General features: G+C 41.7%; 1 protein-coding gene across 5 annotated transcripts in view; it reads left to right on the top strand.

Annotated features, from left to right (window-relative positions):
* Nucleotides 1-24,717, top strand: part of grip1 (glutamate receptor interacting protein 1) — a 344,918-nt gene that overhangs the window by 293,370 nt on the left and 26,831 nt on the right. For all 5 annotated transcript variants that reach the window (XM_063057778.1, XM_063057779.1, XM_063057783.1 and 2 more), the window contains 3 exons: nt 1,134-1,214; nt 17,483-17,552; nt 23,097-23,242. In XM_063057778.1, the coding sequence (XP_062913848.1) occupies nt 1,134-1,214; nt 17,483-17,552; nt 23,097-23,242 (297 nt within the window). The remainder of the gene's footprint in view (nt 1-1,133; nt 1,215-17,482; nt 17,553-23,096; nt 23,243-24,717) is intronic.

Raw genomic sequence — 24,717 nt, 5'->3', positions numbered from 1 at the left:
AACAGGCAGGGCAGTGGATTTGATAAACACAAGAAATTCTGCAGATGCTGGGAATCCAGAGTACAGTCTGGAGGAACTCAGCTGCCTGACCTGAGAGGATGCTTCAGGCTGAGGCCTTTCATCAGGACAGTGGATATGATGTAATGTTTTAACACTAGGCTTCAGCAAAGACTTAAAGTAAATTCCAGACCAACATAAGTATCCTAATGTTTCAGAAGAGGGATCATCATTTTACGTAGGAGTTCATGAGACCTGTGGAATTTTGGAAGTCAGAGGATGGCAGGACAACAGGAAAGTTTTGGTGTAGGCCTCTCTGGAAGTAACTAAAATAGTCATAAATGGTTTAACGATAGAAGGTTTGGGAAGAAGAGCTGAAGTGGGGGAGACATTGTCGCTGTTGATAAAGGTAAAAAAATAAGTCCAAAAGTAAATTTATTATCACATATAATTCACTATATGCAACCTTGAGATTAATTTTCTTGTGGGCATGGTTAATAAATCCATAATAAAATAATAACCACAATTGAATCAATAAAAGACCGCATCAACGAACTGTATAACTACAAAAAGAAAGAAATAATAATAAATAAATAAGCAATAAGTATCAAGAACATGTGGTGAAGAAGTGAGTCCGTTGATTGTGGGGCTAGTGAAATTGAGTTGTCCCCTTTGATTCACGAGCCTTGTGGTTGCGGGGTAATAACTGTTCCTGAACCGGGTCCTGTGAGTTCTGAGGCTCCTGTACCTTCTTCCTAATGGCAGCAGTGAGAAGGGAGCATGACCTGGGTGGTGGGGGTCCCAGCTTTCCTACAATAATGCTCTGTGTAGATGCCCTTAATGGTGAGGAGGGTTTTACCCATGATGATCTGCGCTGTATCCATTAATTTTTGCACGATTTTCTGTCCAGGGGCTTTGGTGTTTCCATACCAGGCTGTGATGTACCCAGTCATCATTACACATTTATTGGGGCTTGTATGAGGAAACGGTTTTTAAAACTCAGTGTCAAACAGAAGCCCAAGATTGTTGAAGTATGTGATGTACTTTGTTCGTGGTAATTTAGTTTTTCTCAGTTCTTTAGCCAGATTACATAAAACTTTGCTTATCATCATGACGTTCATCTTTCTTTTCTGCAGAATCAGTTGTTCCGAGCAGTGGCACGTTTCACGTGAAGCTCCCGAAGAGAAGCGGAGTGGAGCTTGGCATTACCATCAGCTGTGAGTACTTGCACAGACCTCTTGTTCACATTGTTCTGTACAGTGCATTATACTGTACTTGTCATTTTAATGCTCGTGGGCCAACATCAGCGGTGTGTTCCCACGAACTTTACTCCTGGGATTGTGCGGCACGCAGTGACACTGAATGCCAAACAGCAGCTTTAGTCATGCAGCTTGTTAGAGCTAAATGCCATGTGTTCATGCATATTCCAGAGTTAGGGTACATAGTAAATATTAATTCACCAGCAACCAATCTTCAGATTTGAATGTGGATTGCAGATTGAATTTAAAATGCAGCCCAGAACAATGGCTGGGGTCGATTGCAAACAAACACTCCCCCTAGACCCCAGATGTCTGCATAGAGTCAGTGGGGGTTAACATTAATTTCAGATGTCTAGAGTGTGAAGAAGGAGGTATTTGAAAACTATATGTAATTCAAAGAAAGCATTGTAGATACATTGTAACTATAGAATTGTCCTGCTGTTACCTTTGTTTTTAGCATATAAAAATATCATGTAATATTGGGTCGAGCAGACCTCTTCTTGCAAGAGTGTCTCGAATGCTGAATAAACCACTTGTGTTCACAGTTACAACACCATGCAGGCTTGAGGTGAGGCTGCCTCCGCTGACATTTGCAGCACATGTCGTGCGACGTTCACCCTGTTTGACTGGGGAAAAAACCCAGAGGTTTGGGGATACTTGATAAAATTGATCTCTGGCTAGACAGTTGTCCCACAACTGAACAGGGCTGGCGTCTGACCTCCTCTTCAATCTGTGTAGCAGAATTATAAATGGCTATTTTTATTATATTTCATAATGTTGGCAACAAAAAGGATACAACATTAGCCTTTTACTCTCAGCCAGAATGAATATGAGCCTTGAGTAAGTGGGAAGAATCAACACTTACAGACAGGCACTTACAATGGGAACATGTCCTTCAGATCAGGTTTCCCAACCTGGGATCCACTGACCCCATGCTTAATGGTATTGGTGCAATGCCTAAAAAAAGATTGAGAAGCCCTGTTTTAGATTGACCCTACCCTTTCTCTCGCATTGTTTTAGAATGGCTTTCTTGCATCTGTTGCCCATGTGCAAAGACTTTTATTGGTTAGCAATGGCCCAAAGAGCCATTGCAGTTCCACGAGTAGTGATCACAACCCTCATTCAGTGCTGTAGAATGTTCTAGCATTGTCGCAGTTGCACAGTGGAACATTGAACAACACAGCACAGCACAGCACAGTAAGAGGGCCTTCACACCACTGATATAAAACTTGGGTTACATTGCACATGGATTATTGCATGCAATTCTGCGTGGAACATAATGCCAAATTAAACTAAATCTCTTCAGGTTCTTCCACTTTCTGCATATTCATTTGTCTGTCATAACATTCTCTTAAACACCACAAGAGGTGCATGCAAGCTTGATTTCAGTGATTAAGAGACGTTTGGATAGGTACATGGATGGTAGGGGTATGGAGGGCTATGGTCCCAGTGCAGATTGATGGGAGTCAGCAGTTTAAATAGTATGGCACAAACTAGATGGGCTGAAGGGCCTGTTTCTGTACTGTACCTCTCTATGACGCTGTTTTACCTGCTTCTATCACCCCTCCCAGCAGCCAGTTCCAGAAAAAAACCGCCACTCAAGCTTAACGGTTTGCGTGACGCTGTTGGAGTTCAGAATTCAGGAGTCTGTACGTCCTTCCCATGAAGTGCATGGGCTTCTTCCCAGTGCCCTGATTCCCTCCCACAGTCCAAAGGCGTACCAGTTAGTAGGTTAGTTGGTCATTGTAAATTGTCCGGTGTTTTAGCTAGGGGTTAAATCAGTGGGTTGCTATGCAATGTGGCTCAGTGGGCCGGAAGGGCCTGTTCTGCACTGTATCGATCAATAAATAAGTAAATAAAACTACTTGCCCTAAAAAAACCCTTTTAAACTTTGCCCCCTTACCTTAAATGTGTGCCCTTCAGTACTTCACCCTTCTAACCCCAGGAAATGATTCCAACCATCTGTCCTCTGTACTGCTCTCGTAATTTTATAAACCAATCCGATGGCCCCTCAGTCTCTGATACATTAGAGGAAATTGTCTAACCTCTCCTCGTAACTCATACCCTGTAATCCAGGTAGCATCTGGTGGTAATTCTCTTCTCCGCCCTTTCCACTTGTTTCTTTAATGGGGTGACCACAATTGCACATAATTCTCCCTAGTGCAGTTTAATCAAAGTTTTATATAGCTATAATATTACTTTATTTTCATGCTTAGGCTCAGTGCCCCAAGCATGCCATTATTCACCACCCAACCTAAGCATGGCCACTTTCAGGGAACTATTGACTTGGGTCCCATAATCTATCTGTACATAAGTGCTATTAAATGTCCTCCCTTTAACTGTGTAATTTCTCTTTGTGTTTGACTACCCAAAGTACAACACCACACATTAGTGTAGATTAAACTCTACTGGCCATCTCTCCACCCATGTCTGTAACTGCGTTATTCTTCCACAGCCGTTTGCACTGACCAGAATTCCACCAACCTTTGTGTCACTTTCAAACTTACTTACTCACACATTGCTTGTCGCAGACTTTCAGGCAGAAGAACATCACTTCCTGCTGTTGTCTTTGGGCAGGCTAGCTCTGATTCAAACTATTAAATTAGCATTTGTCATATGCATATTAATCATCTGGATTAGGCTACTTGGAGGGACCCTGTCAAATGTCTTACATGTAGACCATATCTAGCCACTGCTCTACCATCAATCACTTCAGTCTGAGTTATGTATGTTTATACTCGACATGACCATGACCTCTAAAAATCACCAAGCAGTACGCACTTTCCTAGTCTTTTCTGAAAGAGCTGATCTCAACTAGGTTAACCACTGGAGCCCTTTACTTCTTACTGAGCCACCAGAGAGAAACATGCCAGCCTTGTTTAAGGGCATGCAAAGCTTTGTTTGATAGCCTGCTAACATTTGCTTACTTAACAAATGACTGCCATCAAAAGTAAAATTCCTCTTAATATTTATTTTGGGATGTTGATGTCATTGGAAAGACCCATGTCCAGAAATCTCTTTAGGAAAGGACAAGAGAAAATTGGGTTAGTGAAAGTCAAGTTTTTTAATATTTATTTTGGGATGTTGATGTCGTTGGAAAGACCCATGTCTAGAGATCCCTTCAGGAAAGGATGGGAAAATAGGGTCGGCAGTGGTGAAATTGAAGTTGAGAATAATTCATATCAAACTGTGCTGAAATCACAGTGACATTTCTTCAGACTCTGTCCAAGTCACTGACCTTCGATTAAAGCCTGCTTTGCCGACCTGCTGTGGGGTTATTCAAATAGAGTTCATGCTCACGCATTCATGTCAAAAGAAGTTCCTCAGCAATCAAGATCACGATTTGGCTCCAGGCAAGCTATCTATACCCTGGATGTTTGAAGATGAATCATGTGTAACAGGTTTAAATATACCAACTCTTGGTAAATTCACACATCCAATCACACTGTGTGTGTATGTTCTTGATCCTCAGAAAAATCAATGCTGTTCACCTTCTTCAAAGCTCGGAGATAAATAAACCAGCATGAATGTTCACAGTACATCGTTTCCACAATTTGTTTTCTGGTTGTTCACAAGCTCTTGGTCCGGTGTTATTTAAAGCCTGCACATTTTGAAGACTCTGTTAGTAGGGTGCAGATATTAAAAGTTGCAAAGTAATATGATTAGACTTGTCAGAATGGGTGAAAAAGTGAACTAAGTTGCTAAGAACATTGAACGTTACATCATGGAAACAAGCCCTTCAGCCCATTATATTAAGAGAAATAGTTCCCTGGTTAAACTAGCAATGGTAAGAGTTGTACTTTCAGAACTTTGAGTACTGGAGGCAGCCAGGTAGCGTAGCATCTGGCGAAACGATTTTACGACGCCAGTGCTGATCACTGGCCTGCTACACATTCCAGAGATGTTACAGGCTATAGGTTAATTGGTCACATGGATGTAATTGGGTGGCACGGGTTCATGGGCCAGAAAGAGCTTTTACTGTGCTGTCTCTCTAAATGAAATAAAGAACTAGAGCAAACTTAATTATCCCTAAAGCCGTATAAAACAGTTGTTCAAAAATTGTAAAATTGAACATTGGTACATTACACTGACAGAAATGTCTTATCTTGTAATTAATCATGAGCAAATGTTTTTTTTATTGGTATACATTATGAAGAGCCTTAATTTCTCATTCGCGTTCAAGTTGCCTTTATGGTAATGTTGGTGCAGACCTTACCTTTAATATGCCATTGGAGAATAACCATGTCAGAGCAAGGTTGAGGCGCAGTGATGTTTATCTGGCTCCGTATTTTCTTAGTCAAGTGACTTTAATATTATTACCATAATGTAGTTCAGCAAAACTCATTCAGTAGTGTAATTTATGGCCCATTAATTAAGCAGTTTGATTTTTAATGACTTGGTGAGTTAATAACTTGCCAAGATCAAATTAATGTGGCTTGTGGAGAGCACCTGCTCTTCAAAACCCAATATATGTTAGACATCATGCTCCAATTTGAAAGGCATCAACCTCATGCTGAACGGAGAACGTGACTTCATTTATAGTGAATTCAAAAATTAGTTTTTTTAATGATCTTTCTATAAATAACAGAGCTAAAATCTCCAGATAGTCATTCTCTACTAAACTATTAAAGAATTTGACCCAAGGGTTTAATTATTTTTGAGCACTTTTACATCTTCCTCACATGCCAGCTGGTAATTTTGTTTAGTCGATTCATTGAAAACTTTGGAGTAACATGTACACAAAGTTTGTAATCTGCACTCAGTGGCCATTTTATTAGGCACACCTGTACACCTGCTAGTTTTGCTTCGTGAAATGGTCCTGATGCATTCTTACAATATAAAAGAAATCTGAGTGAGATTTTTAATCACAAACAAGAGAAAATCTGCAGATGATCACTCCCTATGCGACTCCCTTGTCCATTCGTCCCTACTCACTGATCTCCCTCCTGGCACTTTTCCTTGCAGGCGGAACAAGTGCTACACCTGCCCCTACACCTCCTCCCTCACTACCAATCAGGGCCCCAGACAGCCCTTCCAGGTGAGGCGACACTTCACCTGTGAGTCGGCTGGGGTGATATACTGCGTCCGGTGCTCCCGATGTGGCCTTCTATATTTTGGCGAGACCCGACGCAGACTGGGAGACCGCTTTGCTGAACACCTACGCTCTGTCCCCCAGAGAAAGCAGGCGCTCCCAGTGGCCACACATTTTAATTCCACATCCCATTCCCATACTGATATGTCTATCCACGGCCTCCTCTACTGTAAAGATGAAGCCACACTCAGGTTGGAGGAACAACACCTTATATTCCATCTGGGTAGCCTCCAACGTGATGGCATGAACACTGACTGCTCAAACTTCTGCTAATCCCCCACCTCCCCCTCGTACCCCAACTGTTATTTATTTATTTATTTATATACACACATTCTTTTTCTCTCTCTCCTTTTTCTCCCTCTGTCCCTCTCACTATACCCCTTGCCCATCCTCTGGGCTTCCCCCAGCCCCCTTTTCTTTCTCCCTAGGCCTCTTGTCCCATGATCCTCTCATATCCCCTTTGCCAATCAACTATTCAGCTCTTGGCTCCATTCCTCCCCCTCCTGTCTTCTCCTATCATTTTGGATCTCCCCCTCTCCCTCCCACTTTCAAATCTCTTACTAGCTCTTTTTTCAGTTAGTCCTGATGAAGGGTCTCGGCCCGAAACGTCAACTGTACCTCCTCCTAGAGATGCTGCCTGGCCTGCTGCGTTCACCAGCAACTTTTATGTGTGTTGCTTGGCTTGTGGAAGTTGACCACTAAGCACATCTTTCCCTTCCCCCTCCCCCCTTTCTGCTTTCTGCAGGGGTCACTCCCTACGCAACTCCCTTGTCCATTCGTTCCCCCCCCATCCCTCCCCACCGATCTCCCTCCTGGCACTTTTCCTTGCAAGCGGAACAAGTGCTACACCTGCCCCTACACCTCCTCCCTCACTACCACTCAGGGCCCCAGACAGTCCTTCCAGGTGAGGCAACACTTAACCTGTGAGTCTGTTAGGATCATCTATTGTGTCCGGTGCTCCCGGTGTGGCCTTCTGTATATCGGCGACACCTGACATAGATTGGGATTCCACTTTGCCGAGCACCTTCGCTACGTCCACTAGAACAAGCGGGATCTCCCAGTGGCCACCCATATTATTTTGACTTCTCATTCCCATTCCAATATGTCAATCCGTGGCCTTCTCTACTATTATGATGAGGCCACACTCAGGTTGGATGAACAACATCTTATATTCCGTCTGAGTAGCCTCCAACCTGATACCATGAACATCGATTTGTTGAACTTCCAGTAATGTCCCCCATCCCTCTCCTTCACCATTCCCCATACCCTTTTCCCTCTCTCACTTTATCCCCGTGTCTGTCCATCACCTCCCTCTGGTGCTCCTCCCCTTTTCCTTCTTCCATGGCCTTCTGTCCTCCACTATCAGATTCCCCCTTCTCCAGCCCTGTATCTCTTTCACCAATGAAGTTCACAGCTTTTTACTTCACCCCTCCCCCCATAGTTTCACTCTTCACCTTTCTCCCCCCGCCCCCCCACCTTTTAAATCGTCTTCTCAGCTCTTTTATTCTCCAGTCCTGCCAGAGGGTTTCAGACTGAAATGTAGACTGTACATTTTTTTCCATAGATGCTGCCCGGCCTGCTGCGTTCCTCCAGCATTTTGTGTGTGTTGTGAGATTTTTAATGTAATTTATTTTGTTAGTATTTTAATATTTTTTGCCTATAATGTGTGTTTATGTTGTGGACATAAATTATCTTTTTGAAGGATTAAGCAAATAAATTGAGTGCAATGTATAGATACTACTTATATTAGTTGTTCTTTAATTACCTTCAAGGAATTGCATAATTTAGCATGTATCATGGTATTTCTTTTACTGTATTTAAATTAAGATATCCTCACATTTTGTTGATATAGAATTTGTAAGGATACTACTTCTATAAATATTGTTATGTAGAACAGGGTACATTGTAATGTTCAAAAGTCTTTTTGATCTCATCACTACTCATCATTATCTTTGAGAATGAAGTAAACATTTTAAATAACTTTTATATACACTCAGTGGCCACTTTATTCTGTACACTTGCTGGTTAAAGCAAATATCTAATGTAGCAGCAATCCTATGCATAAAAGCATACAGCCACGGTCAAAAGGTTCAGACTAAACATCAGAAAGGGGAAGAAATGTGATCTACATGAGTTGGACTGTGGAATGATTATTGGTGCCAGATGGGGTGGTTTGAGTATCTCGAGATCTGCTGATCTCCTGGGATTTTCATGCATAACGGTCTCTAAAGTTTACGAGAATGTTGTGATCTGAACTGTAGTAACATGTGTCTTTTGTGTCTTATATTCTGTGTTTTTGATTTTCTTTTGTTGCTCTTTGCGCATTTTTTGCCCATGGGGTATGGGGGTTCTGATGTTTGGAGGTTTTCTTTGAATGGGTTGGTTCTCTGGCTGTTCTTTGTTTCATGACAGTCTGTGTGAAGACGAAGTTCAGAGTTGTATACTGCATACATACTTTGATAATAAATAAAAATAATCTTTGAACTTTGAAAAACAAAAAGCATCCAGTGAGCAGCAGTTCTGTGGGCGAAAATGCCTTGTTAATGAGAGAGGTCGGAGGAGAATGGCCAGACTGTTTCAAGCAGACAGGAAGGTGACAATAACTCAAATAACCACGTGTTACAATAGAGGTGTGCAGAAGAGCATCTCCGAATGCACAGCAGGTGGAACCTTGAACAGCAGCAGAAGACCATACTGGGTTTCACTGTACCTAATAAAGTGGCCACTCGGTGTATGTGAGGTTTTTGATGGAAATGCAAATAGTAAGTTAATCTTTTTTTTAATGATGAGTGAATAGCTGGTTTGTGAATGTTCACAGAGTTCATGGTTAAATCTGTAGCTCTGGGGATTTCTGCAGTTTTGTAAAATGTGTTTATTTGCTGGTGAAGTTGTCATCTCTGCATCTTTACTAGTTCCAATTCATACATATAGATTTATTTGAGATTTCTTGCTTTGAATTTTCTTGAAGCACTTTACGTAGATGTGACAGGTATTAAAAGGACTTTGAGCCCTTTCAATCGAACAGAGTCAGACTCTCAAAATAAAGAATTGGCCACTGTGGATGGAGATTAAATGAAATTTCTTCACCTAGAAATAGTGAATGATTGGAATTTTCTACTGAAGAAAATTGTGAAGGCTCTGAATAAATACTCAAGCTTCAGGTTGATAATTTATAAGACACAGGAGCAGAATCAGGCCATTTGGCCCATCGCGACTGCTCGGCCATTCCACCATATTTTCTTTCTCAACCCAATTGTCCTATCTTCTCCCTTTAACCCCTGACGACCTTACTAATCAGGAATCTATCAACCTCTGCTTTAAATATATGCAATAATTTGGCTTCCACAGCTGGCTGTGGCAGTGAATTCCAGTGATTCACCACCCTCTGGCTAAAGAAATTCCTCCTAATCTCTGTTCTAAAGGGACATCCTATTCTGAGGCTGTGTCTCCTGGCTCTAGACTCTCCCGCTATTAGAAACATCCATGTCCCCTTTATCTAGACCTTTTAGACCATGAAAGATAGGAGCAGAATTAGGCCATTTGGCCCATCAAGTCTGCTCATCCGTTCCATCATGACTAATTTATTAGCCCTGTCAACCCCAAATAGTGAACGATTATAGTTCTCTGCTGAAGAAATGGTGAGGGCTCTGAGATTAATAAGTCACTTAGGTATTAAAAGAGTGAAGGAATTCTAGGGTTGGTGCAGGAATGTAGAGCTGAGTAAGAGATCAGCCATGACCTCACAACAACATGGCCGAAGGGTCTATACTGGGCTGTACTTTTCTGTGTTCTATGATCTTACTGAACGGCAGATCAGGCAGAAGAGGCTGAATAGTTGTCTCCCCCTCGTATTTCCAAATGTACTTACCTTTATTGAAGGGTAAAAAGCAGCAAGGCTGAATGCTATGAAGAAATTAAAAAGATATTGGAAGATTTTTTAGTGGTAGCACTTGGAAAGTGATAGGGTTGACAAAACTGCAAAAGAATGCGACTGAGACAACGTAAGACTTTGCTACCACGTGCAACTGGGTGTGCCTGCCCACAAGGCCATGAGCAAGTGTTGGGATGTTGGGGGGGACAGGGCCGGTGGGGGCAATTGGTGACTTGTCTCCACTCCCACAAATAATTACTTTAAAATAGTACTAAATTATGACAGGGTGTGCACTTACATTTGCCCTGTAACTGTAGTAGGGTCACATGTGTTTCCCTCTAAGTGCTGGCAAATTTGATAGAAATTCAGCAATCCCATGCAAAATTAATGATTATGAACAATGACAGAAAGCCCAGCAACTCCTTACACTCTGTGCCATGCGACACTTGATTAGCTATTACGCCAGTGTGATAACAATTACATTACATCAGGCGCCACTGTAGCGTAGTGATTAACACAACGCGATTACAGCTTGGGGCATTGGAGTTCAGAGTTCAATTTCACCATCATTGTAAGCAATCTCTGTATGCCCTTCCTATGGAATGCACCAGGTGCTCCAGTTTCAAGATCCAAAGTCCAAAGATTAACTGGGTAGATTAACTGATCATTGTAAATTGTTCTGTGATTAGGGTAGGGTTAATCGGGGTTGGCGTGGGTGCTGGGGCAGTGTGGCTGTAAGGGCTAGAAGGATCTACTCCTTCCAGTATCATTAGGTAAACAAATAAACAGATTTTCCATATACTGCCATCCCAAAAAGGGTGCTTTTGACAGTCTTTTTAAATGGGTTCTTTTGGGTTTCTTTGTGGCTGCCAGTAAGGACACAAATCTCAAGGTTCTACAATGTATAGAAACTTCGATAATGTACTTTGAACTTTGAACTTCAAACCTTCATGGCTTCAATTCACCCCTTTTCATTAAAGATAAGTGTTATGTACTCACTTAAAACTCGTGCATGATGAGAATGTGTACATATTCTCATCATGCGTGAGCTTCAAGGAAGAGAGTACACAACGCTAATCTTTATTGAAAAGGGTGAAATGAAGCAATGAAGGATTAGAAGCTCAAAGAACATTTATTATCAAACTATCTATACATTATACAACCTTGAGATTTGTCTCCTTGCAGGGAGCCACAAAACAAAGAAACCCGAAAGAACCCATTAAAAAATAGACTGTCAAATGCCCAAAATGTTCAGAGAGAGAAAAATAACAAACCGTGCAAGTAATGTCATGTTCGTCCATTGTCGTCGTCAATGAAGACCTCGACACCATTGATGGTGTCAAGACTAGCGCATGATATGGATTTAAGTGGGGGAGAGTTGCGCAGCGTCAGCCTCACTCTCTCTTCCCAATTCCCATCTGGATCCGGTGGCAAGACAGAGTCGAGACGGCTGGAGATAGGACTAGGCGCAGTGGATGACCAGGACGTCTTCTGTGTCTTGTCGTGCTCTACACGTTCCACGACGCTTGCAGAGACCGCCTTCTTGACCGTTGGACCTTCCATTGGTCTCGTCCGCTCAATCCGCCAGAGTCTGTCTTCACATGCTGGGATAGACAACCCCCTATCTCACCGAGGGTTTGAGACCCGTCGGCTAACCTCACCTGGTTTAGCCGGCTTGTCGAAGCCGTTGCCCGGGGTGTGGCCGCTGTCGCATGCAAACAGCTACGGGGAGCCACAAGTGAGAGCTGAGTGCCAGGTGGGGACCAAAGGTGGACTAACTGCCTTGAAAAGGACGCGACATGTTCCCTCACCAGAGGTGCTACCCCTCCCTGACACCCCATATACCCCTTATTTATTATTTATTATGCAAATAATAAAAGTAAGCAAATAGCATTCAGAACAAAAGTGAGTCCACAGACACAAAGCCCGGAGCAGTTGGAGCAGGCCTCAGCACAAAGCTGAGTAAACATTGCAGAGCCATCAGACACGGATATGAAGTTTTGTTGAGAGTAGGGGTCAGTTCATAGAGGATGACTGAAAGGCAGGTAGGTAACAATAACAATGAGTAATGAACGACCTGATATTTGGAGAGAAGGCCGGATAGGAGAGCTTTAGAGTTGAAACCTTTGAGGACAAGCAAGGATGGTTTTATCAGTCACTTAATAAAACAGGTTGATCTACTTCAGGGTTCTTCGTGTGGAAGCAATTTCACAAACCAAATTCAATGAGAGGACCAAAGAAGTTTATTGTGAATTGTGACTGGATTTCTCCTCTGTTGTCCCTGAAGCACAAAGTGTCGGATTATAATTTGTTTTGTTGCATGTAGATACTCTGCTGGCAACACAGGGGCCCAATAAACGTGAGTATAAGACATTTATATTTATGGAGATATCACTGGTGCAGCCATTTCTCCAGCTCTGCTGCCACTTGTTCACGAGCAGATTTGTGACTGAACTGCCAAGATGATGTTCCTTTGGGATTCTGTAAAATATTCAGTATCAGTTTCTTGTCCTCAGTTTAAATTATATCATTTTGTTGACAAACACAAATGCGACAAGAGAAGTCAGTTTCCTCAGCTCTTCATCATAGTGTAGGAAAATTTGGGAGACTTTTAATATTATTAATTGATTAATTTTTGTAATACTAATTTATCATCAGTCATAAAAATCCACACACAGATTTACATGTTTCTAAACTAATGGATAATTCCCATAAATATTATGCATTTTGATTCCAGTGTAGATAAAGCTCCTGTTACAGATGATCTTACAGATTGTTCATTAAAGGTAAATCTCAGATGAGAGCTAATATAGATGATATATTGGTATTTATGGAAGCTGACTTTGGAATTACCTCTTAAGGGTAACTATTAAAACAAATAATAAACAAATTAACAAATGATTAATAAATATCATAAAATTGGGTGTAGAATGGACGGTGGATCCCAAAGTCATCTTGCACTTTCAGTGCTATTATATATTGTGATATCTCAAAATGAGCCTTCTGAAGTTAATAATAGTCACCTAAAATCTGAGATTGCAGACTGGAATCAAATGTTGTTATGAAAATAATGCAACACTTCCAGAGAACAGGACTGGTGCATTTGAATCTAAAAATTACAAGGCTTTTAGCCAGCTATTTCTTGGCTCATTGATGCTGCAAAGATTAGCATATCAAAAGAAGGCATAGATGTCCCTGTATGTATTTGCTGGATAGATAATTAGGGAATGAGAAGAGGATAGGAGTAGTTAGAGTGCATTTGTGTCTCATGTCAGCCTGTTAGGATTATGGTAAAACTGGTCTTATTCATCATGAAGTCTGAAGAGAAGGTTAACTATTATTTTTAATAAGCACTTTCACTCTGTGCATAAGGAGCCTGGTTGTTATACCATTGAAACCTTGTGTAGGCACCATATATTTTGTGCTGCCCTTTTATTATATTTGTTATGGTAACGAGTCATATTAGTGGGGTTGTGGTAAGCGAAGGGAATAAATTAGGTATTCATGCTTATTTCGTGGCAGTTTGTAGCGTGGGACCGCAGAGGTCATATCTTTGCTGACTGATGAGAAAATGCTCAACAGTGCTTAATTGTACGTTGATAATAAAGGATCAAAATAAGGAACTTGACTCTTTAGAGCAATGGCACACAAGTATAACGACTCCGTGGGTTCGCAGGCTGGTGGCGATAGTTTTGTTTTGATTTTGGATCAATTGTTGCCACTACACCTTGGGCCCTATCTTTTCTAGACCTTCCCTCCCAAACTCTCCAGCAGCAGCAATCCAGTGGGTTCCTCCTGCGTCGCCTATTTTATACCATGGACCAATACTATCAAGCAAGGGGGCCATGAACCCAGGTTGAGAATCCTTGCCCTGGGCCATTCTCCCTGCAGCTACCAGTCTCCTAGCTAATGTCTTGTTTCAAAGAAATGTTGCACCATTCCCACTAGTGTTAAACAGTGCAGGGAAATGTCCACACAATCATGTTATTTATTTATTTAGTTAGTTAGCTAGTTATTGAGATACAGCACAGAATAGGCCCTTCTGTCCTTTCAAGTCGTGCTGCCTAGCAACCCCCAATTTAACCCTAGTCTAATCACAGGGCAATTTACAAACTCTGCTCTGAGGCAGGAAACCCACGCGGTCACAGGAAGAACATACAAACTCCTTATGGACAGCAGTGGGAATTGAACCCGCATCGCTGGTAGTGTAAGGAGCAGTGCTAACCACTACACTACCATGCTGCCCTAATGAGGCAACAGAGAGGTCTCTCATACGTGGCCTCATGTCGATGCCACTGCCTTCCCTGCCCAGTGAACAGGCAAGATCCATTGCATTTCATACCTGGGTTTTCTTAATGGTGTGATGCACTTATAATTTATACACCAGATATTCCTAAATTGTACAACTATTTAATGCCGCTATTTTGTGTGTAGTTATAGAATACTATGCCTTAGAAAGGACCCTTCGGCCCATCTAGACCATGCCAGCCCAGTCCCTTCGACCTGCACCCGGATCATAGTCCTCTATGCCCCTTTCATCCATGTACCTATCCAGACTTCTGGTAAGTTTTACCACTTCTGCTGGCAGCTTGTTCCACATTCACACCACACTCTAAGTCAGGGGATCCCAACCAGGGGTCTATGTACCCCTTGCTTAATGGAGTTGGTCCAAGGCATAAAAAAGGTTGGGAACCCCTGCCCTTGGTGAAGGAGCTCCCTCCCAGATTCCGCTTGACTATTTCCCTTTCATCCTATACCGTTGAGCAGATGTTTCAGTCCTGATGCTGCTGTGGTTGACTTTTGCACTCGTGCATTGTAAGCATTAGTTTTGTGCCTATACTGTGCAGGATGAGCTTCTGTTAATTCTTTGATTGGTCATTCTCTCAAATCTTTCTGCCTTATTTATAACTAAGCACCAACTTCACGGAAACACAAGAAGCAGCAGATGCTGGAATCTGTGGTGTGTGTTTGTCTGTAGCTGCTGATGAGACCCGAAACCAAACAACAAGACAAGATAGAATTCAAAATAACCCTTATTTGGTAAAACTACACCAGTCTCAAAACTCAGTTCAACTCACACTCCCCAGGATGACTATTTAAATGGTTCACCCCAGAACAATTGTGTCCTTGATTGGGACAATGACCAATCAGTGAAAGTCAGTCTGGGATTGGTTTCAGATGACCAATAGGCACTAATGGTTCTGGCTCGCTATAACAGGTTCTGAGCAAAAAACAACTGCTTATGTGAGTCAGTGGGTCAAGCAAGGAAGGGAATCACACCTCCCCTGAATCTGCCAATCACCCCCGACTCCTGCCTCACTTCTCCCCTTCTACTGTTCACAGTGGTCATCTCACTTCTCCATTCTCAGCCCTGGTGCACGGTCTCAGGCTGGAATATCAGTTGTTCCTTTCCTCCCACAGATGCCGCTTGACCCCTTGAGTTCTTCCAGCAGATTGTTTGATGTTCCTCAGCTTGATAATTTGACTCCATTCCTTCAGTGGTATTCTGAAGACTGCTGTCAATGTCTCTGCAAACTGGACAGTTGGAAAATTGATTCCAGTGATGCATAACGCAGCCCCGCTTTGCAGGTGGTAAAATGAAAGGTTTGCTCCTGCAGTCTTCACGTTTAACAAGCAAAGAATGTTTTTCCAAAGGCACCCAGCCCTCTGCCATTCAATCACTAAATAGTGTGCAGCCAGTCACTTCCAGAAATGTGCTGTGACCTAATGTTCACTTGCTTCTCTCGGTACAGCACATTCTGGACAGTTTGTGTAATGGGATTCTTGCAAGCTTTTTTGATGGAAGAACGTTTTTCTGGTCTGTTGGTTAATAGTCGTAATTGAGAATGGCAAGTACTAAAGAGTATTTAAACCTATTTCTGGAGTCGTTAATACAGGTGCACTATATAAAATTGTGGTCTTTTTATTAAATTTCAGCACAAATCTGTTCAGAATTTGGTTCTGATGACTTTTGCACATACATTTAAAATCAGGTCTTTTTACTGGATGATTAACAGCATATTTTAATTAAAATTTCTGAGATGAGGGAAAATGTAAACTCTGCAAAACATTCTAAGAAGGTACTTATAGTCTTGGAATTTAATGAAAATTGACTTATTTTTAATACTTTTCAAAACCTATTGTTGCATAATATAGTCACTGAATCACGTATCCCCTTGCTGCACTGTTGGGCTAGAATCAGTCAATGATTGGATTACAACTTTAAAAAGTATTCTTTTTTATTGATCTGTCCCACTAACTTATTACTACCAAATACTACCACATTTCTACTCAAGTCAGTGTCTGTTCTATATGTGTTGGCCTAGCTGCTGAATGTTAATAGGCTTTTCAACCAGAGGATTCTTTGTGACCTAGCCTTGCCTTTCCTCAGCTTTCCTGTGTGTGCATTTTCCGAGAATATTGATGCACCTCAATTAAGGAGAACCAGTGTCTAGCATTTTATCCCCTTCATGCCCCCAACCCCACCCTACCCCCTCTAAATTTAACTGAAACTAACCCAGATAATAAGGATTGGGAACCAGGTATCATACACCTTTGACTCACATGCCTGGCAAGGCAGTAACCAAATGAATAGCAATGAGCGAATCTTGTGATTCTGAATTCCATTTCAAGATATCTGAACTGTATCATTGTAAAACATGAATTAACATTCTTTTGTTCGGGAACTTATGTAACAGCTTAACTTTCTGAAAGGTTTTCCATTAAATGAAGTAAAATCAAATGGTTCTGGAATTTTATTTAATTTTAAGAAAACCTGTAAAATGAAGATAGGGAGCAACACACACAAAATGCTGGAGGATCTCAGCTGTCGACGTTTTGGGCTGTCCTGCTGAAGGGTGTCGGCCCGAAACGTCAACTGCGCTCTTTTCCATAGATACTGCCTGGCCTGCTGAGTTTCTCCAGCATTTTAACTTGTGTTGCTTGGATTTCTAACATCTGCAGATTTTCTCTTCTTTGTGAAATGAAGCTAGGGTTTCTTTAAATCATTTTTAACCATTTTATCAGTTGTTTCCGTGCAATTCTTTGTTGAGTAATCTTTGAAAAACATTCATATTTTAACATTCCTGTTCCATTATTCTTTCTTGCTCTTGTTGGAAAATTCAAAACGGTCTTGTGTTGCAGCTGTTAATCTGACACCAGTTTTGTTTCAAACTTAACAGCAGCTTTTACAGAGTGAGAAAAAATGTTTCTCTCCTTTGAGATGTGTACCATAACGTCAAAATGTCACTTCTTTTACCACAGCACCTGCAAGCAGACGACCAGGAGATCCTCTCATTATTTCTGACATCAAAAAGGGAAGTGTTGCGCACAGGTAAGTTATCTCATTCTGAAGGTTTTTATCTCTAGTTTCAGTATATATCTAGCTGTAAATTTGTGAACTTGTTTTACAAGACTTAATGCAGTGAATTGTAATAAATATGTGCATGGTAAGTCCTGTACAGGTATTCCAAGGTATTTAAGTTGAATCATTGACACTGGAGGGGAATAAACTCTGGAAGTTTCAAGCCGAGACTCATAATCAGGATCTGATGAAGTCCTGATGAACAGTCTCGAAATGTCGACTGTTTCGAAGCATATTGTGTGTCTTTCATGATTTTCAGCATCTTCAGATCTCTGGTGTCACTGACACGGATTACTCAGAACCAGAACTGGGTTTAATATCACCGGCATATGTCGGGAAATTTGCTAACTTTACGGCAGCAGTACAAAGAAATATATGATAGAGGAAAAAAACTGAGTTTTTTAGATTAAGTTAAAATAAGCAGTGCAAAAAAAACAGAAGTAAAGAAGTAGTGAGGTAGTGTTCATGGGTTCAATGTCCATTTAGAAATCAGATGGCCGAGGGGAAGAAGCTGTTCCTGAATCACTGAGTGTGTGCCTTCAGGCTTCTGTACCTCCTTCCTTGAGAAGAGGGCATGTCCGAAGGCACTGGTCCTTGAAGGTGTCTTGGTTACTATGGAAGCTGGTACCCATGATGGAGCTGATTAATTTTGCAAGTTTCTGCAACTTACTTGTGCAGTAGCCCCTCCCCCCATACCAGACGGAATCCAATCTATGGTACATTTGTAGAAGTCTACAAGTGTTTTAGTTGACAAACTGAATCTTCTGAAACTCCAAGTGGAATGTAGCCGCTGTCTTGCCTTCTTTATAGTTGCATCAGTATGTTGCATCCAGGTTAGGTCCCCAGAGATACTGACGCCCAGGAACTTCAAATTGCTCACTCACTCCACTTCTGATCCCTCTATGAAGATTCGTTTGTGTTCTATCGTCAACGATACTCAACAATTTTCACAACTGCACTTTCACTAAAATTTCCATGATCAAATTTTAAAATACTATAGTTGTATTAATAATCGTCATCCGTCAGTTCCTCCTTCAAGTCTGCCCCCTCTATTTACCGCTCCACAAATTGTTATATCTTTGCCTCTAGATTATAAGACCTCAGTTATATAAAAACCAGCTTTTATCATTAGATTAATACCTTCCTATGAACTGACGGGGACTTAAAGCATTTTCATTTTTTATTTAATGAGATTTGAGGATTTTAACAATATTTTAGGATCATGTTTTACAATCCTGTCCTTCGAAAAAAGTTAATTAATTTCTTCTGTTGTTTTTTTATGTTACATCTAATGTTGCAGCCATTAAAATCTACCCTTTATTAATGTCACCATTCTCCAAGTTTAACATTCATATCTTCCCAATGTCCTCTTAAAGAGCGATATAATCAATCTGATTACTCAATAATATTCACGACTGCAGATTCACTAATATTTCCATGAGCCATCAAATTTTAAATTGTTATAGATGTATTAATAACTGTCATCTATCAGCTCCTCCTCCAAACCTGGCCCCTCAAACCACCGCCCCACAAAGTGTTACCTCTTTGCTTCTAGGTTAAAAGCTCACACTTCAATAATATCGTAACACTCACAACACGCTGGAGGAACTCAGCAGGTCGGGTAGCATCCGTGGAAACGATCAGTCAACGTTTCGGGCCAGAACCCTTCGTCAGGACTGAAGAGGGAAGGGGCAGAGGCCCTATAAAGAAGGTGGGGGGAGGGTGGGAAGGAGAAGGCTGGTAGGTTTCAGGTGAAAAACCAGTAAGGGGAAAGATAAAGGGGTGGGGGAGGGGAAGCAGGGAGGTGATAGGCAGGAAAGGTGAAGAAGGAATAGGGGGAAACACAATCGGTAGTAGAAGGAGGTGGAACCATGAGGGAGGTGATCGGCAGCTGGGGGAGGGGGCAGAGTGACATAGGGATAGGGGAAGGGAGGGGAAGGGAATTACCGGAAGTTGGAGAATTCCATGTTCATACCAAGGGGCTGGAGATTACCTAGACGGTATATGAGGTGTTGCTTCTCCAACCTGAGTTTAGCCTCATCATGGCAGTAGAGGAGGCCATGTATGGACATATCCGAATGGGAATGGGAAGTAGAGTTGAAGTGGGTGGCTACCTCTGCCCCTTCCCTCTTCAGTCCTGACAAAGGGTTCTGGCCCGAAACGTTAACTGATCATTTCCACGGATGCTGCCCGACCTGCTGAGTTCCTCCAGCGTGTTGAGTGTTGCTTTGACCCCAGCATCTGCAGAGTATTTTGTATAATATAGTAGTTGTAATTCCCGAAAACGCTAAAATAAGGTAACATAATAGAATAAGTGAAGGAACATGTGAAGTGAGAGGATGAGCAATGGATCACAGGTGATGGAAGATGGGCATATAGTGCCAACTGGCATCCCACAAAGACTGATGTGAGAAAGAAGAACAAGAGAAGAAGATCAGCTCATACCTTTAGGCCGATTCGCTATTCATTATGATCATGTCTAATCCAATCATAGTCTCAGCTTTCTGTGCTCTCCCTGTGTTCTTTGTGGATTAATACTCTGTCAGTCTCCACCTTGAATATACTGAACCATGTACTGTATGTCTTAATAGCTAACTTAGAGCTCTCGTGTATTGATAAAATCAGCTCTTGTTCTTCTAAACTCCAAAAGGATTGGGACCAGCATGCTCAATCCCTTCATCCCAGGAGTCAACCTAGTGAATTCTCTCTGATGAAAGTATACACTTCCTTAAATATGGAACCCAGAACTGTATAGACTGCTTCAGATATGTTCTCACCCATGCCTTGTATCAAAACTCACTTAACATTATAGTCAATACTTGTAACAAATGCCAGCATTCCATTAATTACCTGCTGTACCTGTATGACAACTCCTTGACTTCCATGTGCCAGGACTTCCTGATATCTTTGCACTGCAACATTTTATGGTGTTACTCCATTCAAAAATATGAGTTTTTTTTTTGTCTATCTTCCAAAGTAGATAACATTTTCCTGCATAATATTATGTCTGCTGACTTGGTGGCAAGGCCATCTGGTATGGGGAGGGGGTGCTATTGCACAGGATCGAAGTAAACTGCAGAGAGGTGTAAAATTAGTCAGCTCCATCGTGAGCACTAGCCTCCGTAGTATCCAGGCCATGTTAAAGGAGCAGTGCCTCAGAAAAACGGCGTCCGCTGTTCAGGACCCCCATCACCAAGGGGACCCTCTTCTCTTTGTTACCATCAGGAAGGAGGTACAGAAGCCTGAAGGTACAGACTCAACGATTGCTTACTTGCCCAACCTATCTGCAAGTGTTTCAGTGTCACCAAGCCATACAGCACAGAACTGTTGTCTTCAGTCCACCCTCTCAATGTCATTCATCAAATATCCTCCATGCAAATTACGTACCAATTTATCTTTGAACCATCAGCAAATTTAGCCACATTATACTCACTGCATTCATCCTGATCATTAATGGTGATTGTAATTAATGACTCAGTACTGATCCTTGTGGGCTTACACCAATTACAGATTGCTGATCCAAAAATACCAGTTTATTCCAACTTTTTTTCTCTTCGTTAGCCAACATTCTATCCGTGCCAATATGCAGTCCCAACCCCCGTCTGCTCTTGTACCCTAACCTTTTATGCAGCTATTCAAATCTAATAGTTCCTTATCTCTAGCCAACCGTAACCCTCATACAGGTGCCTGAAGTCCTGTTTTAATTCTTGGCCCACACGTGGTCTTAAATACCTTACATTTTGTTTTAAGGGCTTTCTCCCAGTTTCTCCAGGCAGTCTTGTCCAATGATTTTTCATCAAGGATGGGTCCATTATAACACACACAAAATGCTGGAGGAACTCAGCAGATCAGGCAGCATCTACGAAAATGAATAAGGCCTAGAAAGGAAGGGGAGGATGCCAGAATAAAAAGATGGGGGGGGGGGTAGCTAGAAGTTGATGGGTGAAGCCAGGTGGATAGAAAAGATAAATGACTGGAGAGGAAGGAGTCCGTAATACCTAGTGGCTCTTTAGCAGCCAATGTTGGTGGGATATATGATTACAGAACCTAGCCTGTTTTTCTCTATTGTTTGTATAGGAACATTTGCCAGGTGAAATTTAAAAATGTGAAAAGAGCTGAATATTTGGTTCTTGTTTCACCTCAGCTTGTAGCACCTCACATGGTGCCTTCTGCTAAGATCAGTAACTAGGCAGAAGCCTGTGCATTTTTTAATTCTTACAGAGGATATACATTTGTACATGTTGCTGGCTAAATGCTATTTGCACCCCAAATTGCTGTGGAACTGAGTGTTTTTAGAGAATGGATCTTGAAGATGGAAATGGAGTAACCAGATTTCTTTCGTTCCCAGTCCCGATGATGGGTCTCAGCCCAAAACATCAACTGTTTATTCCTCTCCATAGATGCTGCCTGACCTGCTGAGTTCCTCCAGCTTTGTGTGTGTGTGTGTGTGTGTGTGTGTGTGTGTGTGTGTTGCTCTGGATTTCCAGCATTTGCAGAATCTCTCATTTCTTTCATTGAAAGAGTGAACCAGATGGGTTTTAATGACAATGAATACTTCAATGCTCACACTAAATTAATTTAATTAACTGAATTTACATTCCTTGGCTGCCATGAGTAGATACCAGATCAGTAAATAAATTAATGTTCGTACCTACTTATGGAACCTGAGAATTTCTGACCAGAGTTCAGTTGAATGATACACCTGGGTTGTGTCATGAGCCAAATTTTGCTCATCTCTAACTGCTGGGGGTCTGCTTTTTTGTGGACATGGAGAAAACTGAAATGAACTGCAGGGAAAATGCTAGAATGATTGAATGCTCTGAAACTGAACTCACCACTGAGCTTGGTAGTTCAAAGTAAATTTATTATCAAAGCACGTACATGTAACCATATATGTGACACTCATTTTCATGCAGACATTCACAGTAGAACAATGAAATACAATAGAATCAATGAAAAATTACACACACAGACTGACATGCAAATTAAAAATAAACTACAAACGTTTGTAGAAAGCTGCTAGGCTTTTGCTTCATTAGTTGACACCCTGAAGTTTCTGAGAGCTGGACAGATACCACCGGCAATTTTCATCACTTAATCTCTCCGATCTCCTTGTCTTATCATAGCAAAGTATAGATGCTGAAAATTCAAAATAAGATCAGAAAATGCTGAAGGTGTTGTGTATACCAGGCAGCGAGTATGGAGGGAGAAGTAAGTGATATTTTGGAATTACGCCTTTGGCCAAAACAGTAAAATGTTTGTTTATGGAATTTTCTTCTGCAAACATGCAGCTGAGCATTTGTTCTCTTCCCATGCCGATCTGTAGCTTTTCCCAGTCTTAATGAAAGTTCATTCACCTAAGTTTCTCAATGGTTACTGCCTGACCTCCTGAGTATTTCAAGAATTATTTCTTTTTTAGATTTCCAGCCTTTGCCCACCCAACACAAAGTTAAACTGAAAGCTTAACAGCGTGTTGAAAGGTTCCTCTGTAACTATGGTTTGCATTTCGAACAGGACGGGAACTTTAGAACTGGGGGACAAACTTCTCGCCATTGACAGCGTCCGCTTGGATAACTGCTCCGTGGAAGATGCAATCCAAATCCTTCATCAGTGCGAGGAACTTGTGAAGCTCAAGATACGCAAAGACGAAGACAATTCAGGTAGGAAGGCGCTGACGGACACATCTTAATTGGACAAACATTGCAGTTGAATTCCACTCCTAAGATTTAGAATGTAGAACAGTACATGTTCTACATTATGGTTCTATTAACTATTTATGGTTCTATTACTATTTATTATTTATGGTGCAACTGTAACGAAAACCAATTTCCCCCGGGATCAATAAAGTACGACAATGACTAGTACAGCACTGGCTCAGGCCCTTTGGGCTATCATGGTACCTGTACCAGATTAAACTCACCCCATCTGCCTACACGTGCTGTGCAGTCTATCTAAACAAAGTTCCAGGCAAATATTATTATTTAAGTACATGTATGTCACCATATATAACACTGAGATTCAATTTCTTGCAGGCATACTCAATAAATCCATAGAATAATAACCATATCAGAATCATTGAAAGAGTGCCCCACTAGCGTGTTCAACCAGACTGCAGAAGTCAACAAATTGTGCAAATACAAAAAGAAGAAATAATAATAATAAATAAATAAGCAATAAGTGTCAAGAACATGAGATGAAAAGTCCTTGAAAGTGAATCCGTATGTTGTGGGAACATTCCAGTGATGGGGCAAGTGAAGTTATCCTGTTTGGTTTCAGAGCCTGATGGCTGAGGGGTAGTAACTGTTACTGAACCTAGCGGTGTGAGTCCTGAGGCTCCTGTACCACCTTCCTGATGGCAACAGTGAGAAGAGAGCATGTCCTGGGTGGTGGGGGTCCCTGATAATGGATGCAGCTTTCTGTGACAACACTCTGTGTAGATGTGCTCAGTGGTGGGGAGAGCTTTACCTGTGAAGGACTGGGCTGTGTCCGCTATATTTTGTACGATTTTCCATTCAAGGGCATTGGTGTTTCCATACCAGGCTCTGATGCAGCCAGTCAATATACTCTCCACTACACATCTATAGACGTTTGTCAAGGTTCAAGAAGTCATGCCAAATCTCCACAAGCTCCTAAGGAAGTAGAGGTGCTGCCGTGCTTTCTTTGTAATTGCACTTGCGTGCTGGGCCCAGAACAGGTCGTCTGAAATAATAACACTCAGCTATTTAAAGTTGCTGACCCTCTCCACTTCTGATCCTCTGATAAAGACTGGCTCATAGACCTCTGGTTTCCTCCCCCTGGTCAATAATCAGCTCCTTGATCTTGCTGGCATTGAGTGAGAGGTTGTTGTTATGACAACACTCAGCTAGATTTTCAAGTCTCCTCCTGTATGCTGATTCATCACCACCTGTGATTTGGCCAGCGACAGTGTTGTCGCCCGCAAACTTCAATATGGCACTGGAGCTGTGCTTAGCAACACAGTCATAAGTGTAAAGCGAGTACATCATGTGCCTGCTAATCATTTCTATCATCTCTATTTCCTTCGCCACCCTGGCAGCACATTTCAGGCGCTTGCCACTCTCCTTGTAAACATAAAGCCTTGCATATCTCCTTTAAATTTATTTCTCTCACTTTAAGC

The sequence above is a fragment of the Mobula hypostoma genome, chromosome 9 (assembly GCF_963921235.1).
Source record: "Mobula hypostoma chromosome 9, sMobHyp1.1, whole genome shotgun sequence".
Taxonomy (NCBI): Eukaryota; Metazoa; Chordata; class Chondrichthyes; order Myliobatiformes; family Myliobatidae; genus Mobula; species Mobula hypostoma.
This window is presented reverse-complemented; position numbering and strand designations above follow the sequence as displayed.